General features: G+C 40.5%; 1 protein-coding gene across 2 annotated transcripts in view; it reads right to left on the bottom strand.

The window, feature by feature from the left end:
* Positions 1-220: 220 nt before the first annotated feature.
* Positions 221-27,053, bottom strand: part of tbc1d9 (TBC1 domain family, member 9 (with GRAM domain)) — a 73,327-nt gene continuing 46,494 nt past the window's right edge. The window contains exons 14-21 of one of the 2 annotated variants that reach the window (XM_067993885.1): positions 13,774-13,872; positions 13,568-13,636; positions 9,863-10,103; positions 8,163-8,228; positions 4,769-4,858; positions 1,966-2,043; positions 1,618-1,724; positions 222-1,515 (exon numbers count right to left, since the gene is read on the bottom strand). In XM_067993885.1, the coding sequence (XP_067849986.1) occupies positions 820-1,515; positions 1,618-1,724; positions 1,966-2,043; positions 4,769-4,858; positions 8,163-8,228; positions 9,863-10,103; positions 13,568-13,636; positions 13,774-13,872 (1,446 nt within the window). In that variant the 3' untranslated portion in view covers positions 222-819. Of the gene's footprint in view, positions 1,516-1,617; positions 1,725-1,965; positions 2,044-4,768; positions 4,859-8,162; positions 8,229-9,862; positions 10,104-13,567; positions 13,637-13,773; positions 13,873-27,053 lie in introns of both variants that reach the window. The other variant, XM_067993895.1, reaches the window with a different exon arrangement.

Raw genomic sequence — 27,053 nt, 5'->3', positions numbered from 1 at the left:
TGACCTAATAGATCTTGTGGTTCTCTATCTCTCTGCCTGAGTGTATATCTTGTGGTTCCCCTCCTCTGTCCCAATATATACCCACGGTTTCCTCTCTCCATCTACAATTCTTAGTCTATAATTCTTTTCCAGGCTAATTCTTACACTCAAATGTTTTCTATGATTAAACAAAAACTTAACTGTTTTCACCAGATGTCTAGAATCGAAGTACCAACAAATTAACCAGCCTAACAGAGTGCTTTTACCGACGTTTTAATTTTATTCTATACATTGTTCCTTTCATGTTGAAGGTCAAGCCAACATCCCTAAGAATCCTTTTATTTTAAAAAAAAGGAAAAAGCCAATTTAAAACAGCAACTTCAGTTCGAAAACAAAAGACAGAAGTTGTATTAGTACTGTATCTAGTATAAAAATGAAATTTCCAGGAATGGTTTTAGTAACAGAGACATTGGTCAACGTATAAAGTCACAAGGAATCACTGGTCACAAATGATTAATAAACAAACAGACATAAATGAACCAGTTTTACAAAGCAGCATGGAATCAAAGTGCAGGTGCTCCAGTTTTCTATAGAGTATGTTTTAAAGTGTAATGCTCAATAATATGCAATGAAACATTGGGTTAGGAGGAGGAAAATTCACTTAAATATTACTTAGAATTTACAATATTACTTAGAATTTACAATACGAGATACAGTACATCGAACAATTCTTCTGAAACTACTGTACATCAGTTTACTAAACATTACATTGGTCTATATGGTATCAGGTTTATAAGACGTTACTTCATGTAATCTGTTGACTAAACAGCAGCAACCACCTCACCCTGAGATTGTAGTGATCTCATAGTCACTTGCTGAGGTGATTGGTTTTCCCATCAATCTGACATTCTTAGCATTTGTAATCCTGGCCATCACTACCCCAGCTTTCTCAAAGTAGCTCACCAAAGCGGTCTCGGTTAGAAGGGAGGCCAAAAACTGCTCAAAGGTGATAGCCCAGTCTTTGTCTCTGCTACTACTCCTGGGAAGAGGGGTCTCACCATTATTACGCACGAGCACGGTATCCTCTGTGATATCCTCACACTGCAACTTATCATCGTCATTAGAGCCAGCACTCAGTACAGAGTATGAGGACATGGAAGTATCATCTTTAGTTTCATCATCTGAAATCAACATTGCTGAAGACACCCCATTGTCTTTTGGTGAACTGTCATCCAATTTAATATCCTGCAGCTCACTGGAAGCCACCTTTTCATCATCCATCCCATCGAGGATGGGACAGAAAGAATCCCCCTGTCCGTAATTTAATGGTTGGTTTTCCTTTTTCGGGTGCACTCTGCTTTTACTGTCATGACTGCTGCCTGGTTCCTGGAGGGCTTGACTGATGAACTGTTTTCCTACTTCTCCAATTTCCAGAAGTAAACTGGTTACAGCTGCAGTAGCATGGTATAATTCTTGCTCCTTTGCATCTTCACTGAACATATTATACAGAGTTCTACATAGTTCAATGAATTGCTCCTGCGAAGGATTAAGAATAAATGTGCATTTACTATCAGTAATTTAAAAAGTACTGACATGTTAGTAGTTACAGATTTTGCTATAAAAAGGACTGATACTTACTTGATTCAGTTTAGGCAGGTCTTTGATATTCTCCAACTTAGGCTCCCTTTCTTGTGCCCACATCCTGATGTAATGTCGATAATCATGTGGGGTTGGTCGCTTCTCAACTATAACAGAGCAAAAACCAAGTCAGCAGAATGTATGGCTATAGAATTTATTTATAAGAATTGTATAAAATAAAACCATTGTAAAAGTTTGAGATAAAAGCATTTATCAGTTAAGTCACAGTCAATATCTTTGTGCAAATTATATTTAAAAATATAGTGTAGCAATATTTCTCATTTAAAATTCTTTGAACTTTTTAAATCTGCTTGTGGAGCATTAGACGGTCATAGAATCTGTCTCTACCTTTCTCATTCCTCAGGTTTACTGTGACAAAGCCATCTTCTGTTTCACTTTTTGCCCTTGACTCAACTTCTGTAACAACTGAGAGGAAACAAATATTGACATGTTACTATATTTGTTACCAGTTCAGCTATAAAATGTTCAGTCATATATGGTCAAAAGAGCCATTTTGCTCTAAAAGGCATTGGGGCCGAATCTTGCAGGAAAAATAATGGCGTATTAACAATGCATGCAGTTATTAATGCGCAAATCGGCCCGCAAGTTTGGGGATTAAGAGATATGGCATGAGTTGCAAATCTCCAAAATTTGGTCAATTTATACCGCTCCACCGTTTGCCTCGCACAAATGGCATCTCGCCCTTAGCCTCCCCATTATTTTTAAGAACTTGCTGGATTTGCACATTAATTGTCCATTAAACTCGCTGCAGAAAGTTAGGATTGGTGCTCAAGAGCGCAAGTACCCTTTTAACTATGTGATAATTGTTAATACAATGCCAATCAACCTCTCTGGCCCAGAAAGGGAAAAATTTAAACTGTTCACTCTCATTCCTGCATGTAGTAAATTCTTTAGATTTAAAAAATTTCAAATTTAACATTTTTTTTCTTACTTTTCCTTTGTCTCTTTTTTCTCTCTCAATCCAATCGCTCTTTCTCTCTCTCTCATGTACCTGATTTGACTCTAATTCACCCTCCCTATCTATTATTTTTCTGTTTCTTTCTCAATCCTTGAATCTCATTGGTTGAGATACACTGTTGGTCCCACCGTTCACTAAGATCATTGCCCTCACTGCACCGTTACCAGCTCAAACTCCCAGCAAGTTATGGTGCAAAAAATTTGAGCTGAAGGGTGCAGGAAAAAGTCTAAGTAACGACGTACCCTGTAAAATGCCCTGCTCTAGTAAGAATTGGCCCATTATGTTGTACAAAGTCTCACTGTCAAATTATAAATTTAAACATTCTGCACTGATTAAAGCAATTCTAACCCTTTTATAAATTTATGTTCTCCAGCAAGAATCAATATCTCTCATAGTAACCAAAGATGTATGAAGGAGGTATCAATTTTAACTTTCAATTCCTATAATTCCTTCAATCACAAAGCCAAGACCCAGGGTAGAAATGGTACTATAACAGTATATCCATTAAAATTTATCCTTAAGTGAAAGATACAAATACTTCTACTTTATAAAGGATCAGAAGCATGATGTTGGATGGGTACACATGATTTTAGAATTCTCAGGACATGGAAATTTTAATCCAGAAGTTAGTTGCTATTTAGCATATTGCACATGGAATTCATTTATAACTTATTGTACATTTTTCATTAAATATCCAGCAATGTTGTCAAAAAGGAGGACAATCATTTTTCCTGTAAAGACCATTTAGCAGTGCAGTGTGATTCTGGAATGCACCTGAAACTGAAGCCAGAAGTAAAACCATAAATCGAAAATGCCAATTTGAAACACAGTATATAGTATATAACATCAAGATTTAGATTGTTCTTGCAATTTCCTGTTGTCAATGTCTTCAATTAGGTTTCAGCATTGTAAACTCAGAATATCCATTCATAAATTAGTCAAAAGTTTTGGCAACTTTTATTGAAAAAATGTCATATGGTATAAATAGAAAGCATTTCTGTATAGAGCTATGCCAATCAATCAGCTTAATTGGTGCATTTGCAACAGGTTTTCAAATCTGTTACCAACCTCAAACTATGTCAGAAACCAATAAATTCCATTCACACCACACAACCAAATCCACATGTGCAGCATTGTTGTTTCAGTGTTAATAGGCTGTCGGAAAAATTACTGCCCCCTAGAAAATCTCCTAGGTTCTTAACTACCGTGGTACTATTCACAATAAGTTGGATGTTATGCTGCTTTGTAATGACAGGAGAATTATGCAAAGTAACAATGCATTATTTTGTTGCTAAAGTGGAGCTGTGTTTAAGATGGCAAATCTCGAAGACTACAAAGTCTAATTGCTGTATATTATTAGAATTTAATTGAAAAATGGTCCCCTCCAAAAGTCTGTTCTCTTCACAGATGATTTGGTTTTACTTTTGGTTTACTTGGTTAATTTCACGACTGTGCTCAGCAGAAATGGAATAAAAGAGCAGTATTTAGTATAAACTGTATTTTAGAAAATAATGTCATTCCAACATAGGGATTGGTTACATAGCACCTATTACTTCTGTCTCTGCAGCTGTCCATTAATTGAGCTACACACTTGAAGCTCCCTCGTACATATTTATATTTTATCGAAACACTTACAAAATTCGAAAAACAGCTGTGACCAATTCATTATTCCCTTAGACTCTTGCATCTATGATCTGCTCTGGATGGGCGAGAATCGATTGAACAGCTCTATTTCAGCAACAAGAAGCATACCGTAACTCCAGTATAGCCCTCCCCAACACTTCTCAATATCAAAAACTAGACAAAATCCTTGTGGGACATCTGCCAGTCAGAGCGGATGTTCCATGGGCTACATCCGGAACTGAAGATCTGTGTGTGTGGACCTTCTAACTGCAACCTTCATCTGTGTCTTACCCACCAGCGTTTCCCATCAAGTTGTCCAAATCATAAAGCCAAGATTTCAGGAGAATGCTGCTTGCATTCAGTAAATAATATGGCTTGATCCCACGTGCTCAGTCTGTAACCATCTCTCCCCTTTTTGCACTCCTTTCTACATTATTATTTGTATGTATCGGAGTCATTGTGACCTATAATATGCAATGTCTCATCTTGATATATAAACCCTACACATGTAAAATTAAAACAAACTTACAAAATAAATATAAAACCTACCATGTATGGTTTCAGGCGATACATCTTCAAAGAAGTATTGTGTAGCTTCAAATGCAGAATCAGGGTCTTCTTGCTCATTGAAAAATGGTTCTAAGGACAGTAAAGAATAAATAGAATAAATATTTGCATTCTGCTCTCAAAGATTTAAACAGAACCTTCTGAGCACAGAAGCGCCCTTTGCAACAAGCAGAATGAAATACTGATACCCTTCTGATTTATGGTTTAATCTGATTGAAACCTCCTATCCTAAAAAACTATTTCCAAAATTTAGGTTATGCGTGATAAAATCACAATGGGGCTGTTTGTGTTGGAAAATGGGGCAGCAATGACTAAGAAATGGAGTGGAATTTAGTCCCATCCACTTTATACCAGTTATGGGAGACAATTTTTCTTGTGTGGAAGGGTGGGAGATTTTGTTGGTGCACAGACCTCCTGTTCGTTGCAGGTAGGAGTTTCCTTTCGTATTTAAAAGTCATGTTGCCAAGTCCCCAACATGTCCATGGAAACTTGACAGGAAGGCTCGTCAGGTTGTCCTGCAGCAGGCAAGCCTTTAAAGGGTCTGCAGATTTTCCAGGTGAATGTTTCAGGCCTTTTCTGTTTTGTTTTTAATTTACTGCTGGTACTTAGGCTTCCAAGAGCCTTTATGCAGTTGTCATTATTTTTCTCCCTAGCATCATTTATTGAAATCAGAGGGTTTGCCAAAAGGGATCCTCCAGGCTGATATATTCAGAGGAAGAGGAGGAGCTTTCGAGGCATGCTAGGCAGGTCAGTGCCCTTTTCGCTGGTAACCGCATCCCTGCTTCTGCAGAGAGGCAACATACCTCACTTTGACAGATGTGGTAGTAGGGGGCCCTTTTCCCAAAGGAGGTTGTGCCACTAGATCCCCGATGTCATGACTGAGATATGAATGCCTAACTAACCTTAGTTCTGGGCGGTTTTAGAAGCACCCAAATCACATCATGTTTTGCATTACTTGGTATTACATGAAGGAAGGCATGCCAGAGTGATCAAGAACCAGCGCTGCATTTGGCTATTCCTGCCAAGATGCTCCCAACCATTTCTGAAGGGCCCAACAAACCTGCGAATGAATGAATGACTGCAGGAACCTGGGTCAGCAGAGGGCTGATACCAAACTGTGTCATCTGCTATAAGGACACCTATGCCTAACATACAGCATAATTGTTACACATGCAGGGACAGTAAGGGTCAGCAGTGACCTGAAACTTAACTACAATTTCTTGGAGGCACGCTGCAGTGCTTACCTATGGAATGGTGCTGTGGAGTCCTTTTCTTTCCTCATACAAGTTCTGAGGGGGCTTGACAGGGTAGATGCTGAGAGGCTGTTCCCCCTGGCTGGAGAGTCTAGAACTAGAGGGGGGCATGGTCTCAGGATAAGGGGTCAGCCATTTAGGACTGAGATGAGGAGGAATTTCTTCACTCAGGAGGGCTGTGAATCTTTGGAATTCTCTACTCCAGAGGGCTGTGGATGCTCAGTCGTGGAGTATATTCAAGGCTGAGAGCGACAGATTTTTGGACTCTAAAGGGAATCAAAGGAAATGGGGATCGGGCAGGAAAGTGGAATTGAGGTCAAAGATCAGCCATGATCTTATTGAATAAGCTCGAGGGGCCATATGGCCTACTCCTGCTCCTATTTCTTACGTTCTTATCATGGCCAGCCACCTCCACTTCCTTTCAGCCTTGGCAAAGGCTGTTGGATTGAGGTGTCTTTTAATACTCTTCAAAATCTTTAAAAATTCCCTTCCTTTCCTGTGACACTCCTTTAATTCTCCCCATCCTTTTAAAAATGACTTACACAACTTTCCTCTCCTACCAGTGGTGTCATCCCTAGGCCATTCAAGTTTGCTCCTGGAGTTGTGAATAATTATGCAAAGAACTTAGACCAGATAATTAAGTGCTATTTCCACTCGTGATACACAAATCTTATAGCAGTGCAAATTAAATTAGAACTGATTTTACATCTGAAAACAAAACTCCACTCCAATGTCTTCAATCTGAACAAAACTGTAAGATAGAAAGACTGCCCCAAACTCTCATTACATGGCACATAGTATACTTCTTCCCTATGCAAAGAAAAGATATGCATTCATTGATCCAGTTCATCATCTAATCTTATTTTGCAAATGGTGTTTCTCTGGCTTGCTATGCGACAACCTCAGTTAAACCTGAAGTTTTCTGATTATGGATGTTTTGTTTTTTGTCTACGTAACAACAATGATTACACTTCAAAAATAATTAATTGGTTGTAAAACGCTTTGGGATGTCCTGTGGGCACAAAAGGTGCTTATATAAATGCAATTTGTTTCTCTTAATGATTGACCTGGAAAAGCACACATTTGCTTGCAGCTGATTTCACTCAATTTTTTCATCTGAGTTCAGGAAAAAAAATGTAATCAGAATGTTTAAATATGGGTTGTACTCCCAACATTGGGCTTAGCCTAATAACTCATTAGTAACAAATCCAGGTGACTTTATAAAGTCCTGACACAATTGGTAATATAAATTTAATGTCTGCAGGAAGTAATAATCTTAAATCACTCTTAAATAAAACAAAAGTTTTATAGTGCCTGCACAGGGAAACTTTTTAGCAGAAGATTGATTGATACTGATGAATTAATAGGAGGGTTGCAATTTGTAGTCAACGTAAAAGAAGAATTTCTATCCTAAAAAAAGCACAAGAATGGTGATCAGGGAGATTTCTAAAGCAGTTATGCAGATTGGGGTGTAGTTTAACGAGGTAGCACACTGCATAAGAGACACTGCAGTAGCGGAGCACGACATCAAACGTAATATCAGTTCCATTACTAGCAGCATGCATGGAACTCCTATTCAAAGTGGAAGCAAATTCAATAACGAGACAACAGACAAGAGACAACAAATGGCCAAAATATTGATGTATGTAAGCCAGGCATGCAAATTAGAAGTTTAAACTACTGTAAGAGGTATGCTTTAATTTCAAATATTCTCCCCCATTAATTCTCCTGCCCTGTAGGATACATTTTAATTTTATGGTCATTTCTTCTTCTCTGTGGAGACTTTCCATTATTTTTTTTTTTATTCGTTCACGGGATGTGGGCGTCGCTGGCAAGGCCGGCATTTATTGCCCATCCCCAATTGCCCTCGAGATGACATCAGCTACAAGACCAGTCAGTAGACATCTCTATATGGAGCAATGTGGATTAGTATTTTATGTACACAGCAGTAAGACTCGGAAGATTTTATAACAAATTTACTTACTTACCCCACTGAGGGAAAATTAATTTAACACTAACGTTTACTAAAAAAAAATGTTCTGTACTATAAAACTGTATTTGAGTAAGTGGGACCTACTATCTCAATTTAACATGATTCTAAAACAACAAATTGGGTTTCTTACCAGGAAGTACATGTACTTTATACAGCAGTTTCAATTTTTCTACAAGATCTGCATGGCACATTGTACCTATGAAAAAAAAATCACAGAACAGAATTAAAAAGATCTGAAAAGATTATATACTCTTTTTAAAATAAGCACAATAATCACTGTTTAGCTTCAGTGCTTGGATTTTTTTTTCATTTTGAAGCTTTTTTGTTATGTTATAAGCCATTACAATTTTAAAAAATAGTATTTAAAAAAACACAGGACTTAATAAAATACCACTGTTAAATAAAAACAAAGAGCAACTTATTTTTAAAAAATTACAATTTCTTGTGTTAACCATATAAAAAGTTTTATTATTTTCAAGGACGTAGGTTAATTTCCATGGACCAATGGATGAAATCACTTTGAATCAAACAAAGGACTGATAGCCGGTGTAATGACTGACCTTGGGAGCACTGGATAAGTCTGTCTAGGAGAAATGGTTTGTGCGTGTTTTAAAACTTTAGTGCGTTTCAACTGGACTGGGAAGGTATGCTGTTCCCAGCTCTATGCCAGTAGGAGTGCAAGTTACCCAAATTAGGAACATAGGAACAGGAGTAGGCCATTCAGCCCCTCGTGCCTGCTCCGCCATTTGATAAGATCATGGCTGATCTGTGATCTAACTCCATATACCTGCTTTTGGCCCATATCCCTTAATACCTTTGGTTGCCAAAAAGCTATCTATCTCAGATTTAAATTTAGCAATTGAGCTTGTATCAATTGCCATTTGCAGAAGAGTTCCAAACTTCTACAACCCTTTGTGTGTAGAAATGTTTTCTAATCTCGCTCCTGAATGGTCTGGCTCTAATTTTTAGACTGTGCCCCTTACTCCTAGAATCCCCAACCAGCGGAAATAGTTTCTCTCTACCCACCCTATCTGTTCCCCTTAATATCTTATAAAATTCGATCAGATCACCCCTTAACCTTCGAAACTCTAGAGAATACAACCCCAATTTGTGTAATCTCTCCTCGTAACTTAACCCTTGAAATCCGGGTATCATTCTAGTAAACCTATGCTGCACTCCCTCCAAGGCCACTATGTCCTTCCGAAGGTACGGTGCCCAGAACTGCTCACAGTACTCCAGGTGCTGTCTAACCAGGGTTTTATATAGCTGTAGCGTAACTTCTGCCCCTTGTACTCTAGTCCTCTAGATATAAAGGCCAACATTCCATTTGCCTTCTTGATTATTTTCTGCACCTGTTCATGACACTTCAATGATCTATGTACCTGAACCCCTAAAGTTCCTTTGGACATCCACAAATTGATCCAGCCTCAGATTTTCTCACCACGACAAAGTTTATAGCCACTCCTCAGCATCGCCCCCAGATCTCAAGCTCACTGGATAAAGGAAGGAACCTTTCCCTCAAACTGATGTCCTGCCAAACTATATATTGCAGCATGTTGGTATATCAAAAATGATTATGCATATATTCAATTATTGTCTCTCCATGTAAATTGTTAATTTGAAAATTTCAACTGGATCTTTTGCTGTTCTCTCACTTCTTTTTCACATTGTTTGATCAAATTAGTTAAATTCAAATGAGTTAAATGCTCTAACTTGCATGAACTATAAAAACTTTTTCATTTCCCCATTAAAGATTAGGCAAAATATACCAAAGACAAACAATTTAAGCCTTACACAGTGGCGAATGGAAAATAAATCATTTTTACTTACTTAATCCTGTGACAAATTCTTTGAAGTTTATTAAAGAGTCTCCATTCTCATCTAGTAGTCGGAATAAGCGTCCAGCCAATATATCTGAATGTGCACCACATGACCAGGGGAAAAGAAGTCCAAACAATCCTTTGAACTGTTCAAAGTCAATACGGTACTGTTCAAGATAAGGCAGGCTAGGGTCATGGCGTTCTGTAGCGTTACTGTTTCCACCCCAATAACAACTTGCAAGATGCTCAGCCTAAATGTGATAAAGTTAAACAGTCAATATGTTAACAATTTTCAAGTGGTGAATATAAAGAAAATGAAGCAGAATTTATGGTGCACTACCTTAATTATTCAATATGTTTAAAAAGGCAGATTTTAGAGGCTATGGCAGGTTATATTTGTGGAAAGGTCTGTGGTTAGTTTTCATAAAGATGGCCAGCTGCAATTTTCAGAGTTTACTGTTTAGAAATTAAAGGATTGGAAATGGCGGAAGCAGCTCCCAAAGAACATATGGAAACATGGCCTTTATTTCTCTACTCTGCCCATCAAGCCTGCTCTGTTCACAATCTTACTAGACTCAATTTCGTTCTGCACAAATACTCCCTGGTCCCTAAAAACTCCAGAACATCTATCCATCCCCCTCATCTCCAATATTCAACCTTGGCTTGCAACCATTCACAGACAACATCCTGCCTCAGCAGCACAATAACCATTGTACTGCAGTAATTGATCATCCCAATCTATTATTATCTCTTTAATCTACAGTGCCATTGTCAACCAGCAGTATAACCATCCTTTTTTGGACGAGAGTTAACTAAATCTGCATTAAGTGTTTTCACTGGGAGTTTGTTCCACACTTCACTACTTTGTGTGGATAAAAGAATTCTTCTGATTGTTCATTTCATTTGTTAATTTTGAAACTGTGCCCTTCAGTTCTGTGCTCACATTCCACGTTAAATAAGCAGCTTATATCTACTGTCACTCAGCATTTTAAAGCTGGATCACAGTCTCTTTCAATCTTCTTTGCTCAAATCAAAACTTTGCTCGGTGAGTCTCTACTGATAACTTAGAGCACAAAGTTCCAGAATCATCCTTATCACTCTTCTCTGAACTCTCAAACATAATATCCTTATGCGTGTATCTTTATCGCACAACCATCAAAACTAGTTATCAACTGTACATACTCACTTGCAATTGTCCATTCTCTCCAACATACATAAAGTGACTCAAATCAGTTATTTTGAGAGAATGGGTAATCATGGGTTTTAAAATTATAATAGATACAAACATGCAATTCAATTGTCTGAAATTTCTCTCTCCATTATTTTAAACAGGGCATTAACCTATTTAAAATAAATAAGCTTGTACATTTATAAGTTAGCAAGTAGTTTGATTGATGTGATGTATTGTGTGGAGGGATATCGAGTACACTATTAGTTTTACTTGAGCATACAGACAATGGAGGCCATGGCAATATTTGATTAAGAGTAATTGTGAAATTGCAAAACATTTAACTTTTGGGTGGCATAGATAAGATAATCATCAAGAGGCTGGAATGCTTGAAGTTGCACCTAAAAAACAAATATCACAGATTTGACCTGGTTGCTTCAAAGACTCAACCACGTAAAACCACAATATTCTCAACCTAAAACCAGCCTGTGGAGCTGGTATTCAGCCAGAGACCAATATTTGACTATGTGATGCTCGAATGCATGGTAGGGAACCAGATGCCCAGGAAAACATTGAAGCTTAAGGTTTAAAACTTAAAAATCTATTTAAAAAAGGAAAACAAGTTCAAATATACACAAATACACTGCTTTTCCAAATGGTGTGAAGCCTCGCCCGCTGAATCAGAAAATCATTCCTCGTTAGTTAGAAATGATGGCATAACAACAAAGATAGAAAGTGTTGAGAGAAAGGGAAGATGGGAAAGCCAAAGTTTAAAAAAATCTTCTGTTAAAAGTTTTTTTAAGTTTCTATTTGAGTAATATATATATATATATTCTAGTAATCAAATTATTCCTGAAATGTGAACATTAATGTAATATTACTAGGTTGCTTAGTATCGCTATGCATGAGCTAATATTTTAAAATCTGGTTGGTTCAAGGAACACTGAATTCTTGGGCAGTATAAGGATTAATGGCAAGATATAGTATGTTGTTGTACAAATGCAGTAAATTTCCATTTATTACATGACTGTACAAATGTTCAGAAAGAAGAATACTTCTCCCTTCAGTGAAATGATCGCTGGAACTTTCAACTTTGACGGGAGTAAAATGGGCCAGATTGGATCGGCTGCTCATTATACACCCCTCCTGAGTTTGCTTTCTATTTACAATTGGTGGCCGATCTGATATTGCCCATTTTACGTCCCTGCTGAAATTGAAGGTTCCGCCCGATGCGTTGGAAATTACTAACTTATGATCAAGTTATAAGCAAATAATTTAATTATGTCTGAATGAAATCACAAAACCAAAAAGACTAAAGAAACCTATTGGAACCTTAACCGGCTATCAGATATGTAGATAGCGGTTCCAACTTTTCATTTAGTTCTTGGTCAATGCTATTCTCATCAAGTTGAGATACAACAGTTTTAAAGAACAAACTGTTATGACATCAAATAGTACAAGTAAGTAATCCCAATAATATGCTTTAAACCTAACCTCAGAAAATAACCCTGCATTGTACTCCGCAATATTTTCATTTCTTTTAACAACCACCACTTTTTGTGGTGTCCTTTCGGTAGCAACAGATGTATGTTGATCGATCTAGTGGGATTTTGTTTCATTTGGTCCCTCCAAATACTGGGCTGACTAAATTAGTACATTAATCAAACGTTTCAGCCTCAATGTTGAATTATAAGCAGAATTGTGCTGTGAACTGGAAACTAAATTGAAACAGATCAAGCTCATTTTACGTGAGGACTCTTACCAACTGCTAGAGAAAGAAGTTTTTTAAAATCCCGAGCTGGATTCAGCCCAGAGGTTGGAAAGAATGATTTAAATCACTGCATTACTAATTCATCCATAATAACTTTTTATATTAAGTGGATGGTACCTGACAAAACCAACAGTGCAGTTGTAAAACTGCATCAATGTTGGTGCAAGGAAGATGACTGAAACAGCTTGATTATATATGCACAACTGGGCCAGAACAGGTTCTGCATCGTGGGGATGCTGCTCGATGCTGTGAATTTACACCGTTTACATTGCAGGAAGGATTCTGAATACCAGCAGCAACATCAAATTATCCACATGACCATGCAGGCACAGTTGTTCAAAAGTTGTGATTGGCACATTATTTCTGGTCATGGATCGTATCCTGGGGAAGATTTGCACAGACAAGCAATATATGTAAAAAAAACTGTAGTCCTGTACGAGCAAGCTCAAGAGCTCAGCTTCATGGCCTGAATAAAGCGGCAGTTTGGCATTTATGTTGTTTGCCTCTGAAGGGAGAAGGGAGAAGGGTGAAATCATTCAGGAGATGGTATCCTGTGCCTCTGCAGGTGGTACACTGCTGCATTTATACTACAGAAGTGGATTTGACACTGTGCTTCTGGAAACACTTCCATATTATAAAACAGGGTATTAGATACAGTTTTTCTGCATTTTAGCCATGCACAGAATATTATGAACAATGATGGAAGCTCACTGAACTAAAGAAGCACATCACAATTAAGACAAAAATGTTGTTATTGCCATATGAAAGTTGCTTACTTTAAAAAGGACATAGAGTTCTTCCAGTTCATCTATAGTGAATGCTGTGTCTGTTACAATAGCTCGAACCTGGACATAAAAAGAAATGAAAAATAAAGCATTACATTTAGATTAAAATGTAAACAATATATCTTTTATTATATTTGTAACTGCAAATAAAACTGGTAAAATGTGAACATTTCAGAATATTGCATAACTGCACTCACTACATTGCGCTTTGTGGTGTCTTCAAGGGTCTGGATCACTCGTAGTCGCTGCTTAAACCGCATCTGTTCGATCACATCTGCTCGGATGCTACCAAATTTCTGAGAAGATTAAACATGCATTGGCTATACTGTATACTCTTAACAAATCTACAATAACCCTATTTAATGGTCACACAAACAGCAATCAAATCCACTTCATATACTATCCAAAGTACAGAAAACCTGCTTAATTGCAACCTCTCACGAGCACCTTGCCGATTGTGATCATTTCTATAAAGGCAGAAAGCAACAAGCAACAAAAAGCTGGTGCATAGCAACCTTTATATGCTAACATCTTACAAGAACGGCAAACGCAGTATTACATCTTAAAAATGAAAGAATAATGCTCAAGTCTCGTGACTTTATTTTATGCTGAAACGCATTGAGTTTGTTTTAAGTGGAGATCAGAAGTCAGCAACCTCTGCACTTTCCCTTTCAGTGCATAAAATTCATCAAGTGTTTCACTATCTTGTGACTCGATGAATTGACGCAAACTCTATCTCTCTAACTTTGGGAATTTCCAGTTCTCACATATCTTCATTTATATCCTCTGGAGCCTCTGTTTCCGAGTCTTTCAGAGAAGAAATGATTTCTGCATCAGTCATCTATCTGCAAATGTCAAGGTCATCATCCATCGAAACAAAAGATCAAATTCCGAATCACTCAAACCACCAGGAATCCCTTTACCAACATCCTCAACTTCGAATGGGTCACTGTTTTCCTCGCAGCCACTTTCCAAATATTGTTTGAGTCATCCAATCATTAGCGCTGCTTTCATAATCCGATGGAAAGTTTTTCATATTTTTAATGCAACGAGGGTTTTTGTCTTTCCTGGTTTTATGCATATTGGCTAACAAGCCCAATCAGATTGTGAGATGAAAGCCTCAGGTTCAAAGGTGAAAAGTCTCATTAAAGCAAGATTTCTGCACATCACACTTGCATACAAGCAGGAATTGCAAAAGATGAAATTGCAATAAAACAAACTTTTCACAACTGGAGTATAGAGGAAAATCGGGACTATAGAAATTGCTGTGTTAGAATGGGAATTGCAATTAAGTGAGTTGCCAATAAACGGATACGACTGTACTGATTTCACACATTGTTTGGTCACTCAGCTTGTAGATGAAATTTCATCCAACATATACATACTTCCCTAACCAGGATACTGTTAATCTAAAGTTGTGAATATAATTTTCTATTGTTTTTCAACAAATGTTAACACAAAAGCTGAATATTTGGGATTCCACAACGTGCACAATAGAGTGCAGAGATTCATCTTAAAAAAAAGCTTCCCTCTCCCTCAAACACACCCTATCGCTTTCAAGTTCCACACATGTTCCTTCAGCCACTATGGCCCCTCTTCTAGGCCCAATACTTTCAGATCAACAGCCATCAATAGCACTGTGCAATATGCTATAATTTTTATATTTTATGGGGACAAAAAAGCAAAAGAATGGTTTGGTGAAATAGCACAGAGTGGGGGAATAGGAAACCCTTGTTTAAACTATCGTTCCACATCGTTCCACATCGTTCACCTGACGAAGGAGGAAGCCTCCGAAAGCTTGTGAATTTAAAATAAAATTGCTGGACTATAACTTGGTGTTGTAAAATTGTTCACAATTGTCAACCCCAGTCCATCACCGGCATCTCCACATCTTGTTTAAACTAAGTCAATAATGCAGTCATGATGAAATCACATGCTAAATACTAACAAAATGGTTACACAGCAGAGTATTGCTGTAGGGAGGAGAAAAAAAATGATTGTTTACATGTGTGATTGGTGCTAATTTTAATGTGTTTTGGGTTGTTTTCCTAGAATTTTCCTTTAAACTGAATTAAATCATTTTCTGCTGAGGCCAAGTATTAATATACCACACGTACATGTAAATAAGCTCTCCATTCAAGGCTGTAACAGTAAAATAGAACCCAAGGTAACAAATTACACAGGTAATATGTGGTTAGAACTGTTACTAGGCCAAAGTAACAAAAACACTTCCTATTAGACAGCCCAACAATGATTTGTATTCTAAATCCTCCTCTTTCTATCATAAGGTCTGTGCATTGCCAGAGAAGTGTTACAATGTAGATCTATATTAGAATGTGTTTGTTCACTCCCTTGATGGATTACTGGATAAATTCACGACATGCCATTAAGCTGTGCAGATCAGTAGATCCTAGGTTCAATTCAATTTGCTCTGTGCCAAGTCAGCTGATCACAACTGGGGTGCTGCAGTTGGCCTCAGTGTCCTTGGGCTGGACAGCAAAATGTGCATGAACTAGCATGGTTGATCGCCTGCTGAAACTCACTGCCGAGACTCTCACGTAAAGAGCAGGCATGTGATTTGTTGGTTTACATGGAATCATACTTGAGCAAGAATTAGTGCCTTCTGAAGAGGTTGGGGAAAAATTAAGAAAAAGTACAACCCCATTAACTGTAATGAAAACAAGGACACAATGGGGTAGAAATTGGCCCATTTAGAGGGCGTAAATGGGCAATATACTGATTTAGCAGAACAACGACCCGCACCTAATTTTCCCAATATCCTGTGTGCCTCAGACCTCACTATTCAGGCACAGGGATCGCTCCCTAAACATCAAACTTAACTTTCTTTAAGAAATCCACACCAGTAGTCCTTAATTATCCCATGCAACTCTAAATGCTCGCTAATTTGACCTCAAATCATAGATTCTAAAAATATGCACAAAAATGAAATTAATCTAATTGATGTACAGTTACTTGGTTTATTATTCTCTCCCTTCTTGAATAGGTGTTACAGCGACAACCCTCCAATCTGCATATGTAAGAGGATGACAGTTGTCCATCATCTGCAGGCATCATTGGCAATGCCGTGCCTGCGTGTTTATCGATCGGACTAAAATTTGTAGTGGTATTGTTCCATTTTTGCACTCTTGTTGCAGAACATCACAGTGGGGACATTTATTAGAATACTGAGCATGAAGAATACGTTACGTTACATGGCCTGCCCGTTAATTTTTTTAATTAATGGATGGAAAGTTGTGTGGGCTGTGAACTGGGGCATGCTATCCTCCCCGCTCACTATGCACTCCCACCACTTAATCCTCTGAACGAGGTGAATAAAAATGGAAAATTACATCTTAAATGCCAAAAGCCACAGGGGTGGTTGCTTAACCAGCTTCATTAGAGGCATTGCTAACAGATCAAGGGAAGCCTGATTGAAAATTAAAAGACAAGTTGCTTTGTAAAGACAGAATGCAGTATTAAAACTTTACAGGTTACGAAAACACTTGACGATAGATTTTACAGCACACCCAACATGGTGCTTCCTTCATTGGGAGCACGTCAGGAATTCATTCATAGAGATTTTCCATCTATTAAACTGCGCAAAGCTCCTACCAGAAGCATGATTTTATAAAATCTACCCTTTGATGTTTTGTGCCAAGCAATGCTTTTATAGCATTCTTGTATTTTGGTGCAAAAATGCAGGAAATGCACAATGCAGTAACTTTCAAAGTAACCTGCTTATTTTAACGTTTATGACAATACCAACCCAATTCTACGTTTTACTTTTAACATCATTTGTTCAGTGGACAAGGTGAGTTGACACGCTAAAGCCAATCATTTTAGGCCCAGGAGTTTGAATCTGGAAAATTACATAAACGTGAACAGCACATGTGACTAAGCCTGCAGTTAAACAAAGCTACATGACAAGTGTATTGCATTTTCCTCCCTGTAATGATCAATATGCAAAATAGAAATAGCTGATTTGCACAAAAATGGGAATGACAGATCACACAAAAGCAGAATATTTTCTAAATTCAGACAGTGTACTGAAATGCCTAGCATAAAATGATGAAATTGGAATTTTAGAATTGTAGGTTCTAAAATGTTTTAATTTTGAATTACAATGGTCTTCCATAAATTCAAAAGACATCAGGAATTCCAAGCACACACAAAACACCATGCCATTCATCGCTCAGGAGCAGTTACTTATAGACTGAAGTATCTATTACCTCAGCCTAATGAGGTAGGTACTGAGCCACATGTAAAGACACCAAGCTTCTGAAACAGATTTTAAATATGCATTACTTAATTTAAAAAATCATTTTTAATAAACTTTCTTACATGAAGGCCACATCATTCTTATAAAGTATTTAATCCTGTCCATTCTTGTAATTATATGATGGAAAAAGTGAAAGTCCCTCAAGTGTCTGATTTTAATATGGTAATTAACTTATTCTGCTGATTTACGATTCAAGCATATCTCATTCACTTAACATTTCTCAGTAAAGAGAACCCAGTGAGGGAGTTGGAATACTCCAAATTTTCATAAATGTAATTGTCAATAGAGATGATTTACTGTAACACACTTTTAAGGAATTTTCTTCAGGTTTAAAAAGTCTCACCCATTAAATAACTGGAAGAGTGCATGAAACTGGCATGTTCTCACATGACAATCTCCTTACTTTTAGACTTCTCTTGACGTCTCCACTGCCTCTATGTTGTTAGACTGCTTGTCCGACATCCAGTCCTGGATGAGCTGCAACTTCCTCCAATTAAACACTGGGAAGACCGAAGCGGTTATCTTTGGCCCCCATTACAGATTCTATCCCCCTCCTGTGCCAGTTTCGGGCTGAACCAGACTGCTCCCAACCTCAGCCTCTTATTTGACACTAAGCTAAGCTCATATCCTCTCCATCACAAAGACCACCTACTTCCACCTCCATGTCATCGCTGGTCTCTGCCCCTGCCTCAGCTTATCTGCTGCTGATACCCTCATCCATGCTTTTGTTACCTCCAGACTCAACTATTCCATTGCTCTCCTGGCCGGCCTTCCATCTTCCACCCTCCATAAACTTGAGCTCATCCAAACTCTGCTGCCCATAACTGTAAGAACATGGTTTAAAACAAGCATGGTCAAGTATCCTATCTCGCAGAGTCCAGGCAAGAGAGCGATGCTGGGAGAGGCAAAGTCAAGAGAAAGACTGCACCCAGATATGGGATGTGGTAACTAAGGACCTACGCATTCCTCAGAGGAACAAACAGCTTGTAAACAGAGATGAAGGTCGAGGTGACTTGTTATGTTACGTAAAACAACTTATCTTCAGTTGCTAACATGGCGTCAGCACGGTGGGATGAGTTATGACTAGAAGATAAGGCCAGAGATGCTTACGTGCAGAACACAACAGCCAAATAGTATAAAGATAGGACATAGCTGCCAGACTGGGCCGGTGGCAGGTGGTGAGCGAACCAACACGAGGGAAAAACTTACTTGACCTCGTCCTCATCAATCTACCTGTCGCAAATACATCTGTCCATGACAGTATTGGTAGGAGTGACCACTGCACAGTCCTCGTGGAGACGAAGTCCCGTCTTCGCACTGAGGACACCATCCAACGTGTTGTGTGGCACTACCATCGTGCTAAATGGGATAGATTCAGAACAGATCCAGCAGCTCAAAACTGGGCATCCATGAGGCGCTGTGGGCAATCAGCAGCAGCAGAATTGTATTCCAGCACAATCTGTAACCTCATGGCCTGGCATATTCCTCACTCTACCATTACCTAGAAGTAAAGGGAATTAGGGGTTATGGGGAGCGGGCAGGAAATTGGACATGAAGCTGAGTTCGGATCGGTCAATGCCCTGTGGGTGGCGGAGAGGGCCCAGGGGCTATGTGGCCGGGTCCTGCTCCGACTTCTTGTGTTCTTTAGATTTGTGGTTGGGATCAGATCAGCCATGATCTTATTGAATGGCGGAGCAGGCTCGAGGGGCCGATTGGCCTACTCCTGCTCCAATTTCTTATGTTCTTATGTTCTTATGACCAACAAGCCAGGGGATCAACCCTGGTTCAATGAGGAGTGTAGAAGAGCATGCCAGGAGCAACACCAGGCGTACCTAAAAATGAGGTGGCAACCTGGTGAAGCTGCAACTCAGGACTACATGCATGCTAAACAGCGGAAGCAACATGCTATAGACAGAGCTGAGCGATTCCACAACCAACGGATCAGATCAAAGTTCTGCAGTCCTGCCACATCCAGTCGTGAATGGTGGTGGACAATTAAACAACTAACGAGAGGAGGAGGCTCTTCAAACATCCCCATCCTCAATGATGGCGGAGTCCAGCACGTGAGTGCAAAAGACAAGGCTGAAGCGTTTGCAACCATCTTCAGCCAGAAGTGCCGAGTGGATGATCCCTCTCGGCCTCCTCCCGATATTCCCACCATCACAGAAGCCAGTCTTCAGCCAATTTGATTCACTCCACGTGATATCAAGAAACAGCTGAGTGCACTGGATACAGCAAAGGCTATGGGCCCCGACAACATCCCAGCTGTAGTGCTGAAGACCTGTGCTCCAGAACTAGCTGCGCCTCCAGCCAAGCTGTTCCAGTACAGCTACAACACTGGCATCTACCAGACAATGTGGAAAATTGCCCAGGTATGTCCTGTCCACAAAAAGCAGGACAAATCCAATCCGGCCAATTACCGCCCCATCAGTCTACTCTCAATCATCAGCAAAATGATGGAAGATGTCGTCAACAGTGCTATCAAGCGACACTTACTCATCAATAACCTGCTCACCGATGCTCAGTTTGGGTTCCGCCAGGACCACTCGGCTTCAGACCTCATAACAGCCTTGGTCCAAACATGGACAAAAGAGCTAAATTCCAGAGGTGCGGTGAGAGTGACTGCCCTTGACATCAAGGTAGCATTTGACCGAGTGTGGCACCAAGGAGCCCGAGTAAAATTCAAGTCAATGGGAATCAGGGGGAAAACTCTCCAGTGGCTGGAATCATACCTAGCACAAAGGAAGATAGTAGTGGTTGTTGGAGGCCAATCATCTCAGCCCCTGAGCATTGCTGCAGGAGTCCCTCAGGGCAGTGTCCTAGGCCCAACCATCTTCAGCTGCTTCATCAATGACCTTCCCTCCATCATAAGGTCAGAAATGGGGATGTTCAACATCCAGGCTTGGGCTCATACGTGGCAAGTAACATTCGCGCTAGATAAGTGCCAGGCAATGACCATCTCCAACAAGAGAGTGTCTAACCACCTCCCCTTGATATTCAACGGCATTACCATCGCCGAATCCCCCACCATCAACATCCTGGGGGTCACCATTGACCAGAAACTTAACTGGACCAGCCATACTGTGGCTACAAGAGCAGGTCAGAGGCTGGGTATTCTGCGGCGAGTGACTCACCGCCTGACTCCCCAAAGCCTTTCCACCATCTACAAGGCACAAGTCAGGAGTGTGATGGAATACTCTCCACTTGCATGGATGAGTGCAGCTCCAACAACATTCAAGAAGCTTGACAGCATCCAAGATAAAGCAGCCCACTTGATTGGCACCCCATCCATCACCCTAAACATTCACTCCCTTCACCACCAGTGCGCCATAGCTGCAGTGTGTACCATCTACACGATGCACTGCAGCGACTCGCCAAGGCTTCTTCGACAGCACCTCCCAAACCTGCGACCTCTACCACCTAGAAGGACAAGAGCAGCAGACACATGGGAACAACACCACCTGCACGTTCCCCTCCAAGTCACACACCATCCCGACTTGGAAATATATCGCCGTTCCTTCATCGTCCCTGGGTCAAAATCCTGGAACTCCCTTCCTAGCAGCACTGGGGGAGAACCGTCACCACACGGACTGCAGCGGTTCAAGAAGGCGGCTCACCACCACCTTCTCAAGGGCAATTAGGGATGGGCAATAAATTCCGGCCTCGCCAGCGACGCCCACATCCCATGAACGAATAAAAAAAATGCTCCCTCCCAAAGGTTAGAGTTCGTGAGAGGACAGTCGAAGTCCATAGCCACAGTCTGATAGTTTTGGGTGCGCGAGAACCAGGCTGTATTACCTGCTTGTCATTTAATGTAATCTGAAGACAGTTGCACTGTTACGAGTCAATTGTTGTTTAATAACCACTCGTGCCAGAATCACGCGGCAGTTATTGTTGAAGGATTAACAGCACTTCTGTTGCCACAGTAACTGAAAAATCCGCTAACAGCATCCTAACCCACAGCAAGTCCCATTCACCCATCACCCCTGTGTTCGCTAGCCGACACTGGTTCTCGGACCAATGCCTCCAATTTAAAAATCTCATCCTTACCTTGCTCCTCCCTATCTCTGAAACCTCCTCCAAGAACTCTGCATTTCTCCAGCTCTGGCCTTTCGTACATCCCCAACTATCCTCGCCCCACCATTGGTGGCCATGCCTTTAGCCGTCTAGGCCCTAAGCTTTAGAATTCCCTCGCAAGCTTCTCCACCTCGCTCTTCTCCTTTAAGAGGCTCTTTAAAAGGTACCTCTTTGACCAAGCTTTTAGTCACCTGTCCTAATATCCCCTTGTGCTCAGTGCCAAACCTCTATCTGATTACGCTCCTGTGAAGCATCTTGGGATGTTTCCCTACATTGAAGGTGCAATATAAATGCAAGTTGTTGTTTTTGTTGCTAAGTGCTGCTAAGTACACAATTTTGAAGGAATTTATATAGCACCTTTCATGGCCTCAGGACATCTTAAAGGCATTTCACAGCCAATTAATTATTTCTGTAATATTGGCAAATGCAGCAGCTAACTTGTACACAGCAAGATCTCACAAATAGCAATGAAATGCGCGATCAGTTAATTTATTTTGGTGATGCTGATTGAGGGATGAAAGTTGGCTAGGACACTGGGAGTACTCTCCAAAAGAAGTGACAATAGATCTTTTACATCCACCTGAACAGGCAGATGTTTTGATTAACATCTCATTTGAAAGGTGGCACTTCCACCAATGCAGCAGTCCCTCAGTACTGCAATGGAGTAACTTAAACTCCAGCAGTACTCCTACACAAACTTGGTCCCATAAGCCATAGCTCTGCCAACCTGCATTTAAGCTCTCTGAACTTGGTTAGCAGGGTGTATCCCTACAGTTAAATCCCATTAATGGACTGTCTTCTGCTAAATAGAAATCTGGATGTTACTTACTCTTTAGTGAGTTGTAATGTTCCTCAGCTGTTTGTGCACCACAAAATAAGCAGTGATAAATGGACATTACAGAAGGGGCAGGGGATTGTACAGTGTTGAGACTATGATCTTATAATGTTCTGTCATTTACAGGAGTTTATTCATCAAACAAGCTTTTATGGTGATGGTATCTCTCCTTCCTCGGGCACAGGTTCACCAGTTCATAGACATGTGGGCCAACTCAGCATTCTTCCAGAGCAGCATAGCTGAGATAGGGATGGAGTTCATAGAATCATAGAATGGCTGCAGCACAGAAGGAGGCCATTTGGCCTATCATATCCTGTGCCGGCTCTTTGTAAGAACAATACAGTTAATCCCATTCCCCTGCTATTTCCCCGTAGCCCTGTAAATTTTTTCCCTTCAAGTATTTATCCAATTCCTTTTTGAAAGCCATGATTGAATCCGCTTCCACCAGTCTTTCAGACAGCATGTTCCAGATCATAACTACTGGCTGCATAAAAAAGTTTTTCCCTCAAGTCGCCTTTGGTTCTTTTGCCAATTACCTTAAATCTGCGTCCTCTGGTTCTCAACCTTCCGTCAATGGGAACAGTTTCTCTTTATTTACTTTATCTAAACCCTCCAAGATTTTGAGCACTTCTACCAAATCTGTACTTTATCTTCTCTGCTCTAAGGAGAACAATCCCAGCTTCTCCAGTCTATCCAAGTAACTGAAGTCCCTCATCCCTGGAACCATTGTAGTAAATCTTTTCTGCACCCTCCAAGATCTTCAGGTCTGTCCTAAAGTGCAGTGCACAGAACTGGACACAATACTACAGTTGTGGCCGAACCAATGTTTTATAAAGGTTCAACATAACTTCCTTGCTCTTGTACTCTATGCCTCTATTTATAAAGCCCAGGATCCTGTATGCTTTTTTAACCGCTTTCTCAATCTGTCCTGCCATTTTCAAAGATTTGTGCACATATACCCCCAGGTCTCTCTGTTCCTGCACCCCCTTTGGTATATATTGCCTCTCCTCATTCTTCCTGCCAAAATGTATCCCTTCGCACTTCTATGTTAAATTTGATCTGCCATGTATCTGCCCATTCCACCAGACTGTCTATGCCCTCTTGAAGTCTATTACTATCCTCCTCACTGTTTACTATACTTTCAAAATTTGCAGATGACACAAAAACTTGGAATTGTGCCCTGTACACCCAAGTCCAAATATCCATATATATAAAAACCAGTGATCCTAGTATTGACCCCTGGGGACCACTGTATACCTTCCTCCAATCCGAAAAACAACCAACCATTCATCACTTCTCTCGGTTTCCTGTCACTTTCCCAATTTCGTATCCATGCTGTCACTACCCCTTTTATTCCATGGGCTTCAACTTTACTGACAAGCCTATTACGTGGCATCTTTTCGAACGCCTTTTGACAGTCCATATACACATCAACTGCATTGCCCTCATCAACCCTCTCTGTTATCTCATCAAAAAACTCAATCAAGTTAGTTAAACACGATTTGCCTTTAACAAATCCTTGCTGGCTTTCCTTTATTAATCCACAATTGTCCATGTGACTATTAACTTTGTCCCGAATTATCGTTTCTAAAAGCTCCCCCGCCACCGAGGTTAAACTGACTGGCCTGTAGTTGCTGGTTTATCCTTGCACCCTTTTTTGAACAAGGGTGTAACATTTGCAATTCTCCAGTCCTCTGACACCACCCCCGTATCTAAGGAGGATTGGTAGATTATGGCCAGCACCTCTGCAATTTCCACCCTTACTTCCCTCAGCAACCTAGGATGCATCCCATCCGGATCGGGTAACTTATCTACTTTAAGTATAGTCAGCCTTCCTAGTACCTCCTCTATCAACTTTTAGCCCATCCAGTATCTCAACTACCCTCTCCTTTTACTGTAACTTTGGCAGCATCTTCTTCCTTGGTAAAGACAGATGCAAAGTACTCATTTAGTACCTCAGCCATACCCTCTGTCGCCATGCGTAGATCTCCTTTTTGGTCCCTAATGCGCCCCACAACCTCCTCTTACTCCCCATATACCTATAGAAGACTTTTGGATTCCCTTTAATGTTAGCCGCCAGTCTATTCTCATACTCTCTCTTTGCCCCTCTTATTTCCTTTTTCTCTTCCCCTTTGAACTTTCTATATTCTGCCTGGTTCTCACTTGTATTATCAACTTGACATCTGTCATACACCCCCTTTTTCTGCTTCATCTTACTCTCTGACACTTTCGTCATCCAGGGAGCTCTGGCTTTGGTTATCCTACCCTTGCCCCCTCATGGGAATGTACCCAGACTGTATCCGAACCATCTCCTCTTTAAAGGCCGCCCACTGTTTGATTACAGCTTTGCCTGCTAATCTTTGATTCCAATTTACCCGGGCCAGATCCGTTCTCAACCTACTGAAATCGGCCCTCCTTCAATTAAGTATTTTTACTCTAGATTACTCCTTGTCCTTTTCCATAAAAGATCTAAACCTTATGATACTATGAACACTGTTCGCTAAATGTTCCCCTACTGGCACTTGCTCCACTTCATTCCCCAGAACTAGATCCAGCGATGCCTCCTTCCTCATTGGGCCAGAAACATACTGATCAAGAAAGTTCTCCTGAACATACTTCAGAAATTCCTCCCCCTCTTTGCCCTTTACATTATTACCAACCCAGCCTATGTTAGGATAGTTGAAGTCCCCCATTATCACTACTCTATATTTCTTGCACTTCTAATTTCCCTGCAAATTTGCTCCTCTTTATCCTTCCCACTAGTTGGTGGCCTATAGAATACACATAGTGTAATGGCACCTCCACTTCATTTCTGTAGTATCAAACTGTCCAAATTATAGGTTTATGACTTGCTACAAGAATGGTCAAGAAAGGAACCACTGCGTCATTTAGGGGAAATGTGGATAAACATTTGAAGCAGATGATGATACAGGACTAGGGAGTAAAGTAAGAGACTGGGATTATAGAATCGTAGAAAGTTACGGCACAGAAGGAGGCCAATCAGCCAGTCACGTCCGTGCCGGCCGAAAAAGAGCTATCCAGCTTAATCTCACTTTCCAGTACTTGGTCCGTGGCCCTGTAGATTATGGCACTTCAAGTGCACATCTAAGTACTTTTTAAATGAGTTGAAGGTTTCTGCCTCTACCACCTTTTCAGACAGCGAGTTCCAGACCCCCACCACCCTCTGGGTGAAAACATTTCTCCTCAGCTCCCCTCTAATCCTTCTACCTATTACTTTAAATCTATGCCCACTGGTCGCTGACCCCTTTGCTAAGGGAAACAGAGTGGATAGGGAGGGCCTATTTAGTCCAGTCATTATTTTATATACCTCAATTAAATCTCCCCTCAACCTCCTTTGTTCCAGACAAAATAACCCCAGCCTATCTAATCTTTTCTCATAGCTAAAATTCTCCAGCCCTGGCAACATCCTTGTAAATCTCCTCTCTAGTACAATCACATCTTTCCTGTAATGTGGTGACTAGAACTGTAAGTTAATTGGTTAGCTAGATTCAATTGGTACCTGAAGGTGGGGCAGGCCTGACTCATCTGAGTCTCAACTGTAGAAATACAGGGGCCTGTCAGTGCGGACAGCACGGTGTGAGGACAACACAGTGTGCTGAGAGTTCGGTACGTGTGGGAGTTTGGTAAAGTGGGGGAAGGAGGTGCTGCTTTGCCTTGCTTTTCCTGCAGAGCGGTAGTGGACCTGAGAGCGGTGAGCGGCGGGAGAGAGCGAGACCAGAGCGGGGATATAAACAGCGCGGAGAGAGCGAGACCAGAGCTTACTCTGAGAGCGAGACTCTGAGACCAGCGGCAGAGTTCGGGGTGACGTCACCAGTCAGAAAGTGACGCGGCACAGGGGAGGCAGCTGATTGGTGAGTAGGTTCAGGTGAGTATTTCTACCATTTTACTGTAAGTAAAGTAATAAGAAAGGGAAGATCTGCAGGTTTTATAGCAGATAGTGTTTTTTTTTTAGTGAACCTAGGTCCCTAGTATAGTTAACATTTTCTAATTTCAACGTAATTTAAAAGGGGTAACTAAGCTAAGGCAAGTCATGGCAGCAGACCTCGCACCCGTGATATGCTCCTCCTGTAAGATGTGGGAAGTCATGGACACTACCAGTGTCCCTGCCGACCATGTGTGCGGGAAGTGTGTCCACCTGCAGCTACTGACCGATCGTATCTCGGAGCTGGAGCTGCGGGTGGACTCACTGTGGAGCATCCGCGATGCAGAGAAACTCGTGGATAGCACGTTTAGCGAGTTGGTCACACCGCAGGTAAAGGGTATAC

This window comes from Heptranchias perlo, chromosome 1, assembly GCF_035084215.1.
Source record: "Heptranchias perlo isolate sHepPer1 chromosome 1, sHepPer1.hap1, whole genome shotgun sequence".
Lineage (NCBI taxonomy): Eukaryota > Metazoa > Chordata > Chondrichthyes > Hexanchiformes > Hexanchidae > Heptranchias > Heptranchias perlo.
Note: the sequence above shows the minus strand (reverse complement) of the source record. Positions and strands in the feature narration are given on the sequence as shown.